The 16,415-nt window shown below is 44.7% G+C and overlaps 1 protein-coding gene across 1 annotated transcript in view; it reads left to right on the top strand.

The window, feature by feature from the left end:
- Positions 1 to 1,927, top strand: part of LOC115458037 (NXPE family member 3-like) — a 36,232-nt gene extending 34,305 nt beyond the window's left edge. The window contains 1 exon segment of the mRNA XM_030187809.1: positions 559 to 1,927. Within this exon segment, the coding sequence (XP_030043669.1) occupies positions 559 to 1,091 (533 nt within the window). The 3' untranslated portion in view covers positions 1,092 to 1,927.
- The last annotated feature ends 14,488 nt before the right edge of the window (positions 1,928 to 16,415 follow it).

Genomic DNA, 16,415 nt, shown 5'->3' with positions numbered 1-16,415 from the left:
CGCCTGTGAAAAAGGCCTTTTTTTTTTTTTGCCCGAAAATGGACGTGCGGCAAAATCAAACTTGCTGCTTGTCCATTTTGCGTCTCAGACCTTACTGCCAGCCACTGACCAAGCGGTAAAGAATCTGGGCGGTATTGACCCGCGTGCGTCAAATGCCGCTTGGCTCACGTTTGAAAATAAAAAATATTTTTCAGACGTGTGTATCGGATGCGCGCAAAAAATGAAATTGCCGCAAAAGCCACGCGCTAGTCGGGCGGTAACTCTATTTTGGTGCGCATTGGGCATGCGTACATGCTTTTGCGGCTTACTAAAGGGGCCCCAAAATCAGGAGGAGCAGCTGGTCTGCAAGAGAAATGCTCACAAAACCTCCACATCTTTATTTCTGAAAGAAGCCATTTTTTTTGCTCCTGTTACCCCAAATTTATTTATTTTGTTTGTATACGTACATCTGAGAACTGACCTCTGATCCATTTCTCAGGCCTCGTTCACCTATACTGACGAGCTTTGCTCTAAGTATATACTACTGATAGTAACACTGGTTATCTCCTTCTTTTACAGCTCTAAAGAGTATTGATTTACATGTGCCACAAGGAATAGGCCCTTTACTAGCCACAGATCCAGAAAATAAGTACGTAGTTCATTGGAGGTTTCACGGAATACCGTTGAAAATGACAAAGACCATGGTAGCCGACGTCCACTACATAGCAAACGACATTGATGGGATTGGCGGTGGACCTCAAGTGGTGATTGCCATCAGCATCTTGCCCCATTTCACCTCTCTGCCTGTGGAAATGTACATACGACGGGTGCAGATCATCCGTAGGGCGGTGGTGGATCTCTTGTACAGGAGCCCTCAGACCACTGTTATCATCAAGTCGGCAAACACAGGACGCAAACGTGTTGACATCAATGACTGGCTGTGCCTGCAGCTGGACATCATCTTAAGAAGGATGTTCTCAGGGATCCCAGTGGCCATCGTTGACGCATGGCAGATGACATCCTGCCATTACCTGACCGAAGACATCCACCCCGGGAGGATAATTATTCAGAATGAAATAGACATTTTTCTCTCTTTTATCTGTCCCCACTAAATCAGGCTCCTGAGGGCATGCCCCGGGCTTTCTTCTTCTTCTGTTAACCAATTTGACTTGCTGTGCAATTAATGTCGATATAGAAAATTCAATAAACGATAAACTACTTGACTCATCATGATCTTCTCTATGCCACCCAGTCTGGTTTTAGAATAAATCACAGCATGGAAACAATGATTGGCTCTTTGATAGCCCAAGGGAAAAGATTGTTCAGTAGGGTCAATGTGCCATCATTTTAAAATTCGACCTCTCCGAGTTCAAAATGGCCACTGACTAGTACGGACGTGCAATACAGCTCCCGCAAAATTACCTTTGTTTTTGAGATCCTCTACAATGCCCAAGAGAAGGCAGAAAGCCGCTGCCGCTGCCTCTCAGCGGCTTGTCACCCCAACTCAAAGTGGACCACTAGATTCCTTTTTACAGCAGGTTCAGGACGCTAGTACGCCAGTGAGTGGCTCGCTGTTGTTCCCTGCGGCAGTTGAAGGCACGCAGGGGAACCTAGAGCTGGAAGTCTCTTTGAGCCCCGACGACCGAGCACCTCCCCCTCCTCCAGTGCCGCATGGACTCAGCTCTTCAGCGACGGCGTCTCCGACTCTAAACCCGGAAAGGGCGATGGAAAGAGGAAGACGTGGGGCGGTAGAAGATCAAGAGAGAACAGGGATGACCATGCTGGCTGAAACTTCGATGGAGGAGCAAAGTGCCTCAAATTCGGCAGGTATTCCCTTACAACAAACCGAGGTAGGGACCTTCTCATTTGCAGCCTTACAACTTGAAAGGACTCAAGTTGGGAAGGGTCATAAAATACAAATTTTTCAGATTGGTAGTTAACTAAACATTTGCACGGAAATTTAAGAAAAAAGGCGCACTTGTGTTTCCCTCGACACATCAGGAATATACACTAATTTTTAGTCCCTTAAAAAGTTTTTCTCGATTTTTATAAAACAATTTTAATGACCAAACTTTCTCTTCCACACAGACAACATCTTGTTTAACTTTCTGTATCTGGGGAATTAGTGCTTTGCCCAAATCAACTATTAGAGCCCAAAGACAGTCTAATGTTACTTTGGGAGCTTTAAAGTAAAGCAATTGAACGTACAAGTTGAAAAACAAGTTAAAGATATTCAACGTTTACAAGTTGTTCAGAACAATATGCTTAAAGACTTAACTAATTTAAGAAGAAAGACTGAGACACTGGAAAATTTCTCTAGAAGTAATAATTTGAGATTCATAAATTTTCCTTATTTATCTACTATGGCACCAAGAGAGATGTTAAAATTATACTTCAAGGAAATACTCCAAATAAAGGAGGAGAATATACCTCCATTTGTGCAAGTTTTCTATAGTCCACCCAGAAATCAACAATTACAAGAAAATCAACCACTTGATGTAACAGCATTACTAGAAATTTCAGATACTGAACAATTAGTACCGGCCACATTGGTGGCTACGGTAGCCCTTGTCACCGGATCAAGTTTGGACATTAAAATTGTTTTATAAAAATCGAGAAAAACTTTTTAAGGGACTAAAAATTAGTGTATATTCCTGATGTGTCGAGGGAAACACAAGTGCGCCATAAAAGATTCCTTCAGAAGAAACAAGAAACGATTCAACTGGGAGCATCCTTTTTTCTTAAATTTCCGGGCAAATGTTTCGTTAACTACCAATCTGAAAAATTTGTATTTTATGACCCTTCCCAACTTGAGTCCTTTATCACAACTAGAAGGGCAGTTGGAATGATTTCTTCCAACTAGCAATGATGCTTGATATTGAAATATAGAGTCCAATGCACGTCCGTCTAATCTTTTCTATTATATTTTGCTTATTTAATCTTCAACAATATTGAAATTTTGAACTCCTTTATGTGGACTTATATTGGTTTGAGAAATGTTTAATATAGATGGTAAACATTTTCCTTTGATAGTTGTAATCTCTATTAACCAATTTTCTTAAACAAGTATATACATGTAATGTAATTGCAAATTAATAAATAAATAAATAATTTTTAAAAAAATTCGACCTCTCCAGTGCCTTTGACCTGGTTGATGGGCAGATCATGATTAATATATTACATCAATGTGGCATCCAGGACAAGGCATTTTATTGGTTACAGGCAGGGGTGTGCTGATAAATTTTTAACAACAGGCTCTTTCTCCGGACGTAGCCAGCTCTGCAGTTGGAAGGGCTAGGGGTGGCCGGGGGGGGGGGGGGGGGAAGCAACACTTGCCTCTCTCTCCTCCATCCCTTCATGTGGGCATGCTAGGCATACCTTTACTGGCAGCCAATAAATGGTAGTTAGAATGGTATGTGAACAGGAGTTCAGGGAACAGAACGTAGTAACATAGTAGATGACGGCAGAAAAAGACCTGCACAGTCCATCCAGTCTGCCCAACAAGATAAACTCATATGTGTATCTTAACCTTGATTTGTACCTGCCTTTTTCAGGGCACAGACCGTACAAGTCAGCCCAGCAGTATTTCCCACCTCCCAACCACCAGTCCCGCCTCCCATCACCGGCTCTGGCACAGACCGTATAAGTCTGCCCTCCACTAGCCTCGCCTCCCAACCACCAAGCCCTCTTCCCCCACCTGCTCCACTCGGCTAAGCTGCTAAGGATCCAATCCTACTGCACAGGATTCCTTTATGCATATCCCACGCATGTTTGAATTCTGTTACCGTTTTCATCTCTACCACCTCCCGCGGGAGGGCATTCCAAGCGTCCAGCACCCTCTCTGTGAAAAAATACTTCCTGACATCTTTCCTGAGTCTGCCCCCCTTCAATCTCATATCATGTCCAAAGGTGAAGGCCGACCAAACTAAACAGACATGACTGTAGTTAGAATGGTATGTGAACAGGAGTTCAGGGAACAGAACATGAGGTAATAGATAAAGTAGCAGGGAGTTTTGGGCTGAAGAACATGAGAGAAAGATGATTGTTAAAATAATTTTACCAATACTCACGAACACCACGAGACCAAGTCAGGCTTAAAGCAGTTTAAAGCAGCTTTATTACTTGCAAGGAGACAACATCCAGAAGATTAATCCAGCACACAGGAGATAAATCCAACACACAAGTAGGAGGTTGTTGTCTAACTCTATACGAATTCCCCTGTTATTATATACCTTCTTTCACCATTAGATCAATTCCTATCCTGTAATTCGTTGCCAGAGAATGTGATAAAGGCGGTTAGCTTAGCGGAGTTTTAAAAAGTTTTGGACGGCTTCCTAAAGGAAAAGTCCATAGACCGTTATTAAATGGACTTGGGGAAAATCCACTATTTCTGGGATAAGCAGTATAAAATGTTTTGTACTTTTTTGGGATTTTGCCGGGTATTTGTGACCTGGATTGGCCACTGTTGGAATCAGGATGCTGGGCTCGATGGACCTTTGATCTTTCCCAGTATGGCAATACTTATGTACTTACGTTGTCCAATTATCTATTCCCTTATATGGTCTATCTGCCCAGTTTCCCATCTACATTTCTCCATGTCTTACCTCATCCTGCACCTGCATCATTACTTTTCATTTTCCCAGTAACCTCCTTTTGGATGAACTTCATGACCCATACAATTAGTACATTAGGTAGGGATTTTAGAGGTACTTATATATCAGAGCCATTACAAGATAGCAATACTCTGTACTCGTGTCTAGGAGGTGTACATTAGCTGTGTGAAGAAATGAACAATGCCACAGATGAAATATATATTTTTATAAGGTAAAGAAAAATATATATAAATAGTTCTGAAGCAAAGTTCCAAGCAAAATACAAAAATAACTTGCTATAAAATTACCATCTGATTATCCTAATGCACTAACTGAAGAAGTGATTTTTTTTTATTAGAGGGATCTGACACGGGCCATGTTTCGGCAAATATTCATCTGCATCATGGGTACAGGAACTTGTAGGGTTGCCTGAAAATAGTAGAAAAACTTGGCACTTAAGTTGTAATTATGACACGCTGCAAGCACAATCCAGATTTTTTTTTAAAAACGTGTAATGATGATACAAATCTTGATCCGAAGGATGCTGACGGCACTGACAGAAAACCACCAAAGCAAATTTAATCCATTTGATCCTAAAAATGATGTTTATCTTGCCATGTTTCCCTAAGAAATGCAGGTATTTTATGTTTTGTCGGTGAGACTTGTCCTGTGTGGTCCTTGCAAGATGATTCACTAATTAATTAATATCCCTGTGGGTTTTTTTGGATGTTTCCTATGAGATCAGCGCAAGATGATCCTTGCAAGCTGTATATATTCTACCTTCTTTTTCATGTGTATTAAGGTCAGTACTAAAGGACCCTATGATTTATTGAATACTCCTTAGGGGACATTGTTCTTGCAGCCAGCAAAGTACTCAGTATGTGGTTCCATCCAGAAAATTCCACCATTAGCTCAGTTTTGTCTTTTGTTCACCAGTATGACTTTCATGTTATATTTTAACACCTAATTTATATGTTTAATTTGAATGTTTTATTTGAGAGTGTAAACATTTTACATACAGTATGTCTTTTAGAACTGATACACTGATGCAGGCTTACGCCGAAACATGACCATGTTGGGTCGACGTATCAATAAGGTCTGTTTTTCTGCCATTCCGGTGTCATTTTGATATCTTTGTATCTAGCCTCCCTGGCATTTGCCAGTCCAGGTTGCAGTGTTTTCACCGTTTTGTCTGCTGCTTCTCCAGCATCCCTTATCACTTCTTTACGTACAATCATACACAGACCAATGTTGCCAAAGTCCCTTCCAATCATTTTCCTTTAGTGCCCTCTGCTGGACAAGATGAGGTTTGCAAGCAACAAATTCCAGTCAGCAATTTGTTTTCATGGGTCTGGATTAAAGAATGACATGAGGATGGGGACCAGCGGTAACCGCAGGGATGGGGACAGAGCCCGCTGGGACGTGGTGGGGACAGATCCCACAGGGATGTGGCAGAAGTGGGGACAGAGCCCGTGGGGATGGGGACAAACCTTGTCCCCATGTCATTTTCTACTTTGAAGTCTGTTAGTGAACTGGACTGTTATTTATGTCTGAGTGATGCAGACCACGATATTTAGAGGTTTTTTTTTTTTTTTTAAAATAAGCAAACATGCTGGCCACAACTAGCAAAATTTGCATGGGGGATCTTGTGTATTCCTGCTACTAGCACATTACTACTACTACTAATACTACTATTAAACATTTCTATAGCGCTACTAGACTTACGCAGTGCTGTACAAATCAACATGAAAAAGACAGTCCCTGCTCAACAGAGCTTACAATCTAAATTGGACAGACAAACAAACAGCTAGGGGTGGGGAAATTGCAATGGTAGGGGTGATAAGTGAGGGTGTTGAGTAAGAGAGTCATGGAGACTCGAAAGGGACGGCCAAGTTTTTTGAGGACGTCCTTGCAAAACGTCCCGATGGAGGGGCAAGGAAACCCGTATTATCGAAACAAGATGGACGTCTATCTTTCGTTTCGATAATACAGTCGGGGACGCCCAAATCTTGAAATTTAGGTCATCCTTAGAGATGGTTGACCCTAGACTTGGTTGCTTCTGATTTTCGGCGATAATGGAAACCAAGGACGCCCATCTCAGAAATGACCGAATGCAAGCCCTTTGGTCGTGGGAGGAGCCAACATTCGTAGTGCACTGGTCCCCCTGACATGCCAGGACACCAACCGGGCACCCTAGGGGGCACTGCAGTGGACATCATAAAATACTCCCAGGAACATATCTCCCTTACCTTGTGTGCTGAGCCCCCCAACCCCCCCTAAAACCCGCTACCCACAAATGTACACCACTACCATAGCCCTTACAGGTGAAGGGGGGGCACCTACATGTGGGTACAGTGGGTTTCTGGTGGGATCTGGAGGGCTCGCCGTTTCCTCCACAAACGTAACAGGTAGGGAGGGGGATGGGCCTGGGTCCGCCTGCCTGAAGTGCACTGCACCCAATAAAACTGCTCCAGGGACCTGCATACTGCTGTGATAGACCTGAGTATGACATCTGAGGCTGACAAAAAAATATTTTGAAAGATGTTTTTTGAGGGTGGGAGGGGGTTAGTGACCACTGGGGGAGTAAGGGGAGGTCACCCCCAATTCTCTCCGGTGGTCATCTGGTCATTTCAGCCACCTTTTTGTGCCTTGGTCGTAAGAAAAACAAGACCAGGTAAAGTCGTCCAAGTGATCGTCAGGGACGCCCTTTTTTTTCCATTATGGGTCGAGGACGTCCAAGTGTTAGGCACGCCCAAGTTCCGCCTTCGCTACACTTCCGATACGCCCCCCGGGAACTTTGGCCGTACCTGCGATGGAAAGCAGCTGGGGATGTCCAAAATCGGCTTTCGATTATATCGATTTGGACGACCCTGTGAGAAGGACGCCCATCTCCCGATTTGTGTCGCAAGATGGGCATCCTTCTCTTTTGAAAATGAGCCTGAAAGTTATTCAAAGTTGTCACATCGCAGGAGGATTGCGAAAAACCACAAGAGGACCCCACGAGACCGGGAGACCGGGCGTCCAAATGGCAGACGACGCCCAACGTGAGCAAGCGCAAAGTGACGCACGTGGGAAAGAAGAACCCAAACCACAGCCACACCATGCAAGGTTCTATGTTAGGAGTCACAGACCAAGAAAGGGACCTAGGCACCATCACCGATGACATGCCGAAACCCCCTGCCAAGTGTGCAGCGGCGGCCAAGAAAGCAAACAGAATGCTAGGCGCTACCAGAAAAGGAATAGAAAACAAAAATGAGGCCGTTACAATGCTTTTGCACCGCTCCATGGTGCGACCGCACCCCGAACACCGCGTCCAACCCTTCTAAGAAGACACCTTCCATTGCAGGAAGGACTGTGGAAGACAGGAGAGCAAAACTGAATCCTGAGAATGATGATGACTTCTTATTCATCCACAGATTTAAAAATAATAACGTTGCTTCATAGGGCATATTTCTCCCTCTAGGGCATACAGAACGGGTTCTATTTTGTACCCCTGGACATTTTAACAGGGTGGATTAGGATTCCCAGCTATTGTTGGGGTTGGAAGGATAGAGGGCGATGGTGAGGAGGGGTTTTATAGTTTGCTCGTTGTTATTATTTTCTATTTGTGATTTATAAGCAACAGTTGCACAGCATATTGCTCCTTTTCATACTTTAATAAAAAGATTTAAATATAAAGTGTTTGAGGCTTCTGCAGATGAGGACTGAGCCCATGGGGCAGGGAAGGGACAGCCGGGGATGGAGACAGAACCCACGGGGACGGAGTGGGGACAACCCCGTGTCATTCTACTACTACTACTACTACTTAGCATTTCTATAGCGCTTCAAGGGTTACGCAGCGCTGTACAAGTTAAAACATGGGGAAGGACAGTCCCTGCTCAAGAGAGCTTACAATCTAAAGGTAACAAGCTATGTAGTCAGTGTAGGTATCATGAATGGGGAAGGTCGGTTAAGCGCCAAAAGCAAGGGAGAAGAGATGGGCTTTGAGTAGGGACTTGAAGATGGGCAGGGCGGGCGCATGGCGTATGGGCTCGGGGAGTCTGTTCCAGGCATAAGGTGATGCGAGGCAGAAGGGGCGGAGTCTGGAGTTAGCGGTGGTGGAGAAGGGTACAGATAGGAGTGATTTCTCCTGAGAGCAGAGGTTACGGGTGGGGACATAGGGGGAGAGGAGGGAAGAGAGGTAATTCTCTAGTCTGGATCGTTCATCCTGGAAAATGATTATTTTCATTATTTGAGAAAGCACTGGAAAAACAATAAGGCAGTAAGAAGACATTAAATAAGACATAAAAATCAGAACCAGTGATTATCTGAAGCCTACTAATGATTTTGGTAAATGCCATATCTGGCATAGGTGTCTGTCATATCTGATTTTTTCTCAATAACAATGCGTATGTAGAGATATTTTGCTACGTTTAGTGTTTGATAACCTCATAGATGGGACTTTTCCATTTGTTTGTCATTTATTTTCAGTAGATTTTAGAAGTATTGAGGGTAGTCACATGGCAGTAAAACTTTAGGTGTACTATATATCAATTGAGACAAGGGGGAAAAACTATGGTACATAGGATCACATCTGCATGTTTGTTGGGCTTCCAGATTCACACAGATGTGCTGCTCTTGAACAGAAGTGTGATCTGTTAACTGGTATTTTAGCTCTTTTTTTCCTGTCAAGTTCTATCTTTTGGATTACTTGCAAGGGGGAGGGGTGGGAGGTATCTTCATTTGGAATAAAGTGAGAAAACTGTTAACCAGGTCACGGATTGTAGTCAACTTTCCAAAATCTGAACTGCAGCTGGATATCACCCAGGACCTGCATGAGGCTATCTGGCAAGGTTCCAACACTCCTCCCAATTCTGATTTCCCCTTCCTCCATCAGGGGATGGGACGACTTCCCTATCAGGATAGGCTGAAGAGGCTGGGGCTCTTCAGCTTGGAGAAAAGGCGGCTGAGGGGAGATATGATAGAGGTCTGTAAGATAATGAGTGGAATTGAACGGGTCGCTGTGGAGCGTCTGTTTACGCTTTCCAAAAATACTAGGACAAGGGGGCATGCGATGAAGCTGCGGTGTGGTAAATTTGAAACGAATCGGAGGAAATGTTTCTTCACTCAACGCGTAGTTAAACTCTGGAATTTGCTGCCGGAAAAGGTGGTTAAGGCGGTTAACTTAGCGGACTTCAAAAAAGGGTTGGACGGCTTCATAAGTACATAAGTACATAAGTACATAAGTAGTACCATACTGGGAAAGACCAAAGGTCCATCTAGCCCAGCATCCTGTCACCGACAGTGGCCAATCCAGGTCAAGGGCACCTGGCACGCTCCCCAAACGTAAAAACATTCCAGACAAGTTATACCTAAAAATGCGGAATTTTTCCAAGTCCATTTAATAGCGGTCTATGGACTTGTCCTTTAGGAATCTATCTAACCCCTTTTTAAACTCCGTCAAGCTAACCGCCCGTACCACGTTCTCCGGCAATGAATTCCAGAGTCTAATTACACGGGTGAAGAAAAATTTTCTCCGATTCGTTTTAAATTTACCACACTGTAGCTTCAACTCATGCCCTCTAGTCCTAGTATTTTTGGATAGCGTGAACAGTCGCTTCACATCCACCCGATCCATTCCACTCATTATTTTATACACTTCTATCATATCTCCCCTCAGCCGTCTCTTCTCCAAGCTGAAAAGCCCTAGCCTTCTCAGCCTCTCTTCATAGGAAAGTCGTCCCATCCCCACTATCATTTTCGTCGCCCTTCGCTGTACCTTTTCCAATTCTACTATATCTTTTTTGAGATACGGAGACCAGTACTGAACACAATACTCCAGGTGCGGTCGCACCATGGAGCGATACAACGGCATTATAACATCCGCACACCTGGACTCCATACCCTTCCTAATAACACCCAACATTCTATTCGCTTTCCTAGCCGCAGCAGCACACTGAGCAGAAGGTTTCAGCGTATCATCGACGACGACACCCAGATCCCTTTCTTGATCCGTAACTCCTAACTCCTGGAGGAAAAAGCCATAGAATATTATTGAATGGACGAGGGAATAATACAGTATTTCTAGGATGGGCGGGACAAATTGCTTGTTTTTTTTGGCCGCTGTCGGTGACAGGGTGCTGGGTTCGATGGACTCTTGGTCTGTCCCAGCATGGCGATGCTTATGTACTTATGCTTATGTATATTAATGATTAAATGGTTCACATGATATAATATTTGCTGTTAGCCTGATCTTCCTGTGATTTTTCTTGAACTGCTTGTTTCCTCAGTTACTGGCTCTCTTGCCTCCATAATTATATCCTTCAGACCCTTCCCCCTAATTATTTTGTTTCCCTTGTAGGATAGAACTACTGTCACCCTCTCCCTTGGCCTTTTTTTGCCCCCCCCCCCCCCTGAACAATGGAACGGGTGACCCTTTTCATCTTCCTTGGTCTTTAGTGTAACTATGGCCTGAGCCATGGTTCAGTTCTTGAAACAAGGTGTCACCTCAGGAGACTCTTCAGAAGAAGCCTGAGTACTCCTCAATGTCAAACACGGGATGTTTGTATAACCTTTAAAATCTTGGCTTGCAATCAAGTCGTACCTGTTGTGAAACGTATCCTGAGTTTCCGTTCAAGAAACAGAAAACCTTGAATGGAAATGAAGCCACAATCTTTAACCCAGAGACCAGACGCCAGCCAGTTTACTCTCTTGGATATTTCTAGAACAAGGGAAAGCAGGAAGCCACAGAATGTAACATGTACAAGTTGAATGGGTCATTGTGTGAGTTCACAGACCCTGGTACTGGAGAAAAGTTGTACTGTGTGAAGCCCAAAGAACTTCCCTGTAGTGCCTAGATCTACCAAAAAGTAGGATAGATAAGGAGCGTCACAAGCAAAGAGGATTATGTCTTTTAAATGGGTAAATTATTATAAATATTATTTATGTGTAAGGGGGGATGAGGGAGATCTTTGTTCTTAACTTGTGACAGTGTTAGGATTCTTTTCACTTGTGGTTGATCTGCTAACTTTGGACCATGGTTGAAAGCACTCAAAGTACAGGGTGACCAGATCAGAGCTGGTGCAAGGGTATTAGGCAATTTAAGCCAACTTTCACCATTGTCCCTCCCTGCTCCCCTCTCTCTGCACAACCGTCAGGCTCATAGGTCACCCCTTCAGAAATCAAGTAACGGTTCCACGCTTGCATTTTTGGTTCACAGTTCAAGTACAGAACTAACCCTGGCAGAACCGATCCGGACATCTGTGGCATGTTCTCTCCTTGTGCTTAGCATCCCTTATATGGTAGGGAAGCCCCGCCCAATGCACAGCCATTATGAAGGTGGCGCTGGATGAAGATAGAGTGTGCTACTCCCTCCTCCGTCAAAGAGGTATGAGGGGAGAGGTGGAAGGGCTCTGCTAGACCACCAGGGAGCATGGGGGTTGGAGCAGCAGCCCACTTGGGCCACCAGGGCTTCTTTTTTTGGGTGTTTGGGGGGGGCTAGAGATCCGATGGATCTCCAGCCCCCTGGGCCCTTGTGTCGGGGGGTGTCAGGGAGGTCGGGGGTCTGCCGAAACTCCAGCCCCACATGTCGTTCTCTGGGGGAATCCGGGGGTCCAGTGGACTTCCCTCCCCTGGGACACGGTGGCAGCCCAGGCTGACCTTGACAGCCCAAACTGCCTGATTCTCTTGACGGGATGGGGTGTGGGGGCAGGAACAGAGCCTTAGTCCTAGGCATAGGGTTAAGGCGCTGTGCTCTGATCATAGGGGCAGAATACCGCAGAGCTCATTTAAATATAATTTAAGTGAGCTCTGCATTGTTCCTGCGTTCTCACGCTGGATGCTTCACAAAAATAAGAGAAAAAAACCCCAGAAGAAACCCTAGTCTCCCTCCATACATTTTGGGGTCCTTTTACTAAGCCACGGTAAAAAGTGGCTTGCAGTAGTGTAGGCACGGGTTTTGGGTGCACGCAGAAATATTTTACAACACACGTTCCAAAAATGCCTTTTTTTTAAAAAAATGTTTCCGAAAATGGATGTGCAGCAAAATCAAAATTGCCGCGTGTCCATTTTGGGTTTCTGACCTTACCGCCAGCCATAGACCTAGCGATTAAAGAATCTGCGCGGTAATGACATACGCGCATCAGATGCCCCTTGGCGCACGTCCGAAAATAAAAAAAACGGGTAGGCTGGCGGGCGAGCTTAATGGTGTCCCCTCCCCTTACCTTACTCTACTGCTCTGGTGGTCTAGTGACCTCTTTGGGGCAGGAAAGAGCCCCCTCTTTCCTGCCCGGAGCACTGCCCTGCATTCTCTCTCTTCCCCTTGCAATGCTGAGGGTCCTGGTGCCGATTCAAAATGGCCGCCAAGAGTTGAAGCTAGATGACCAGGGCAGTAGAGTAAGGTAAGGGGAGGGGACTAGGGGATAGGACACCTTTAGGGGGTGTTGGGGGGAGGGGTGAAAGGGGTGGGGGGTGACAGGGGGCGGGGAGGGTGTGGCGAGGCATGTGTCCTCTTTTTGGGGGGACCAAATATGGTAACCCTACCCCTGTGCCTTTAAGAGGATAGATGAGAGAAGTGGGGGAGAAGGGGACATACTACCCCTGCAACAGCGTGGGGAGAGGGGGGGGATGAGGCCAGATTGTGGGAAAGTTGTGACTGGAGCTTGGAGTGGCTGAGGCTTCAGCATCGAGGATAGGTAGGGAGGAGAAGGGCTGAAGGGAGAAGAGGGGCCAGGGAAGGGACCCTCAAGCCTGGACTGAGCTTTGGCCACAATCCTTCCCTGGTCATTTACTCTGGGACTAAGTCATCACAGGATCCAATTAGGATAAGGCTGCCAACTGGATCCAGATTCACAGGACAGGGTTGATCCAGTCCTGGGTTCAGCCCAGTGCATCTGGAATTTGTAGTCTTGCTTGTCTTAGGGAATGCAATGGGGAACTCAGATCTACAAGTGCCTGAATGCACTGAGGTAAACTCAGAACTGGATCAACCCTATCCTGAGAATCTGAATGCAGTCGGCAGCCATACGTTAGGAGGTGATACAAAAGAAAGATGGAGGGGGATAAGCAGATGGTGATGCGGACCCTATGAGGTACCTCTGGGCTCTCTGGAAATGTTATGGGAGATCTCGTCCGTGCAACGTTACATATCGTAGAAAATGGAAGGGAAAAGCCTCACACACCTCAGATTGCAAAATCTAATGAGCTCCAAATCATTATTGGCATAAAAATAAACTTTCACTTTGCCTTTAACCAATAATTATTAATTTACTTCTTTCATAACTCAAAAGGAAAGAAAGAAGTACTTATCGTTTTAAACTTTAGGTATCATAGCTCAGGTGCCCAGACTTTCAAACTCCACTATAACTGTGTCCACATCCTACAGTGGCCAGCATGTCACCTAGCTGCTTCAGGGCTGTGAGGACAAAAGTACACTTTTTTGTAACCTTTAAATTAGGTGAGGCACTGGCCGCAAAGTCAGAGGCTGGGGATTTTGGCAGGCCTTTGTCAGCCAGCGCCTCACCTGATCCAGTGGTTAAGTCGGCCCTGAAAATCCTGCTCCAGAAGGTATTCGTGGAGCAGTGGCGTAGCCACGGGTGGGCTTGGGTGGGCCGGGGCCCACCCACTTAGGGCTCAGGCTCACCCAACAGTAGCACACGTTTAGCGGTAGCTGGTGGGGATCCCAATCTCTGCCAGCTGATGGTAACGAAAACGCTACTCTCCAGGATACTGGCACGAAAACGCTACTCTCCAGGATACTGGCACCTGCACGTTCTCAGTTTTTAGCACATGCTTGCTAAAGACTGCCAAGGTGGAAAGAAGTGTTATATCCCACCAGCTGAGATATATATTTTTTTTTTGGTGGTGGGGGAGAACACTTGGTGCCCACCCACTTCTTTCCTAGGCTCACCCAAAATCTGTTGTCTGGCTACGCCCCTGTCGTGGAGTGAAAGAGAGAATTCCCCAGACTCAAGGAAGTCTCAGCCAAACTGAGTTCAATTCCCACTTCAGGCACAGGCAGCTCCTTGTGACTCCAGGCAAGTCACTTAACCCTCCATTGCCCCATGTAAGCCGCATTGAGCCTGCCATGAGTGGGAAAGCGCAGGGTACAAATGTAACAAAAATAAAATAGATACTATTGGAGATTCTACATGGAATGTTGCTACTGTTGGAGATTCTACATGGAATGTTGCTATTCCACTAGCAACATTCCATGTAGAAGGCTGCGCAGGCTTCTGTTTCTGTGAGTCTGACGTCCATGTAGAATCTCAAATAGTAGCAACAGTGGAGGAGTGGCCTAGTGGTTAGGGTGGTGGACTCTGGTTCTGAGGAACTGAGTTCAATTCCCACTTCAGGCACAGGCAGCTCCTTGTGACTCTGGGCAAGTCACTTAACCCTCCATTGCCCCATGTAAGCCGCATTGAGCCTGCCATGAGTGGGAAAGCACAGGGTACAAATGTAACAAAAAAAATTAATATTAATTTGACCCGTAAAGACTTTAGTAAAGTTCTTGGTTTAGAATAAAATCCTAGCCTGGATTGAATTATTGGAGTGAGAAGGTGGAGTAAGCGGATTCTGATAGCTACGGCCATCCAGTTATACTGATCCCAACCTGTTATCCTAAATTCCTAGCAAGTTAAAGATCTCCCTGAAGTTCTGCCCGCGGTTTGTCACACAGCAGAAAAGTAGCTGTTCTGTGGGTGCACAGACTGTAAAATTTATTGAATATCGATATACAACCTGTAATAGTACCTTCTCAGTTATTACTGAAAGACAGTGATTATATTATGCTAGTTGGTGGCAATGCCCATGAATTTGTTCATTTTGGAAAGCCATCCAATACAGGACGGCTGTACCATAGGGTCATTATTTGATGTGGACTGTATGGCTTGACCGCTTTAAATAAATAAATAACCTAGAATAATAAAATAGAAATTAAGTTCAAGCTTACTTTCTGCATCTCGCCATATATGGTTCCTGAATCGTGTCTTATTTGTCTAACCTCTCTCTAATTATATATGTTAATCACTTTGTTTTTTTAATAAAGTTTATTTTTTTCTATTTTGTGTTATACTGCCACCTTGTGGCATATGGTTGTATAATGTATTTATTTATTTGTTGCATTTGTATCCCACATTTTCCCACCTATTTGCAGGCTCAATGTGGCTTACATTATGCCGTAGTGGCGATCGCCATTTCCGGGATGAGAAATACAAAGTGGTGTTGCATTAAAGTTCATAAATGATAGAGTAAATTAAGCAGTCAACTATAGAGAGTTCGTTTCCGGAATGAGAGATAGAGTGGTGGTGCGTTAGAGTTCATTAGTGACAAGAGTGAATGAAGCAGTCAAGTGTAAAGAATTCGTTTTTTGTCTGATTTTGGTACAGATTCGTTGTCTAGTATTTAGGATGGATCATGGTGGTATGTCTTTTTGAACAGGTTGGTTTTTTAGTGATTTTCGGAAGATTGTTAGGTCGTGCATTGTTTTTATGACGTTTGGCAGTGCGTTCCATAGTTGCGTGCTTATGTAGGAGAAGCTGGATGCATATGTCGATTTATATTTAAGTAAATTCTGAAGGCTATCTCCTTCTTACTACGTTATCTATATAACAAACTCAGATATGAAGGAGATATGAAAAAGCACAACTGGCATACAACCTGGCCACAGAATAAGTCATTGAATTAAAGAGGTGTTGCCTCTAGAAGCCCCCGGCTCTATATATTCAGAGCTCACGGGGGCTGGGCTGCTTCATCATTGGCAAACACCCCTGAGCTGTTAAACAGTCCAATATCCTGCATGCACTTAATTTTTCTTTTTTTTTTCTTTTTTTCTATTTTAATTTTTGCTTCTCATGCGGAATATAAGTC

Source organism: Microcaecilia unicolor, chromosome 14 (genome assembly GCF_901765095.1).
Source record: "Microcaecilia unicolor chromosome 14, aMicUni1.1, whole genome shotgun sequence".
Lineage (NCBI taxonomy): Eukaryota > Metazoa > Chordata > Amphibia > Gymnophiona > Siphonopidae > Microcaecilia > Microcaecilia unicolor.
Note: the sequence above shows the minus strand (reverse complement) of the source record. Positions and strands in the feature narration are given on the sequence as shown.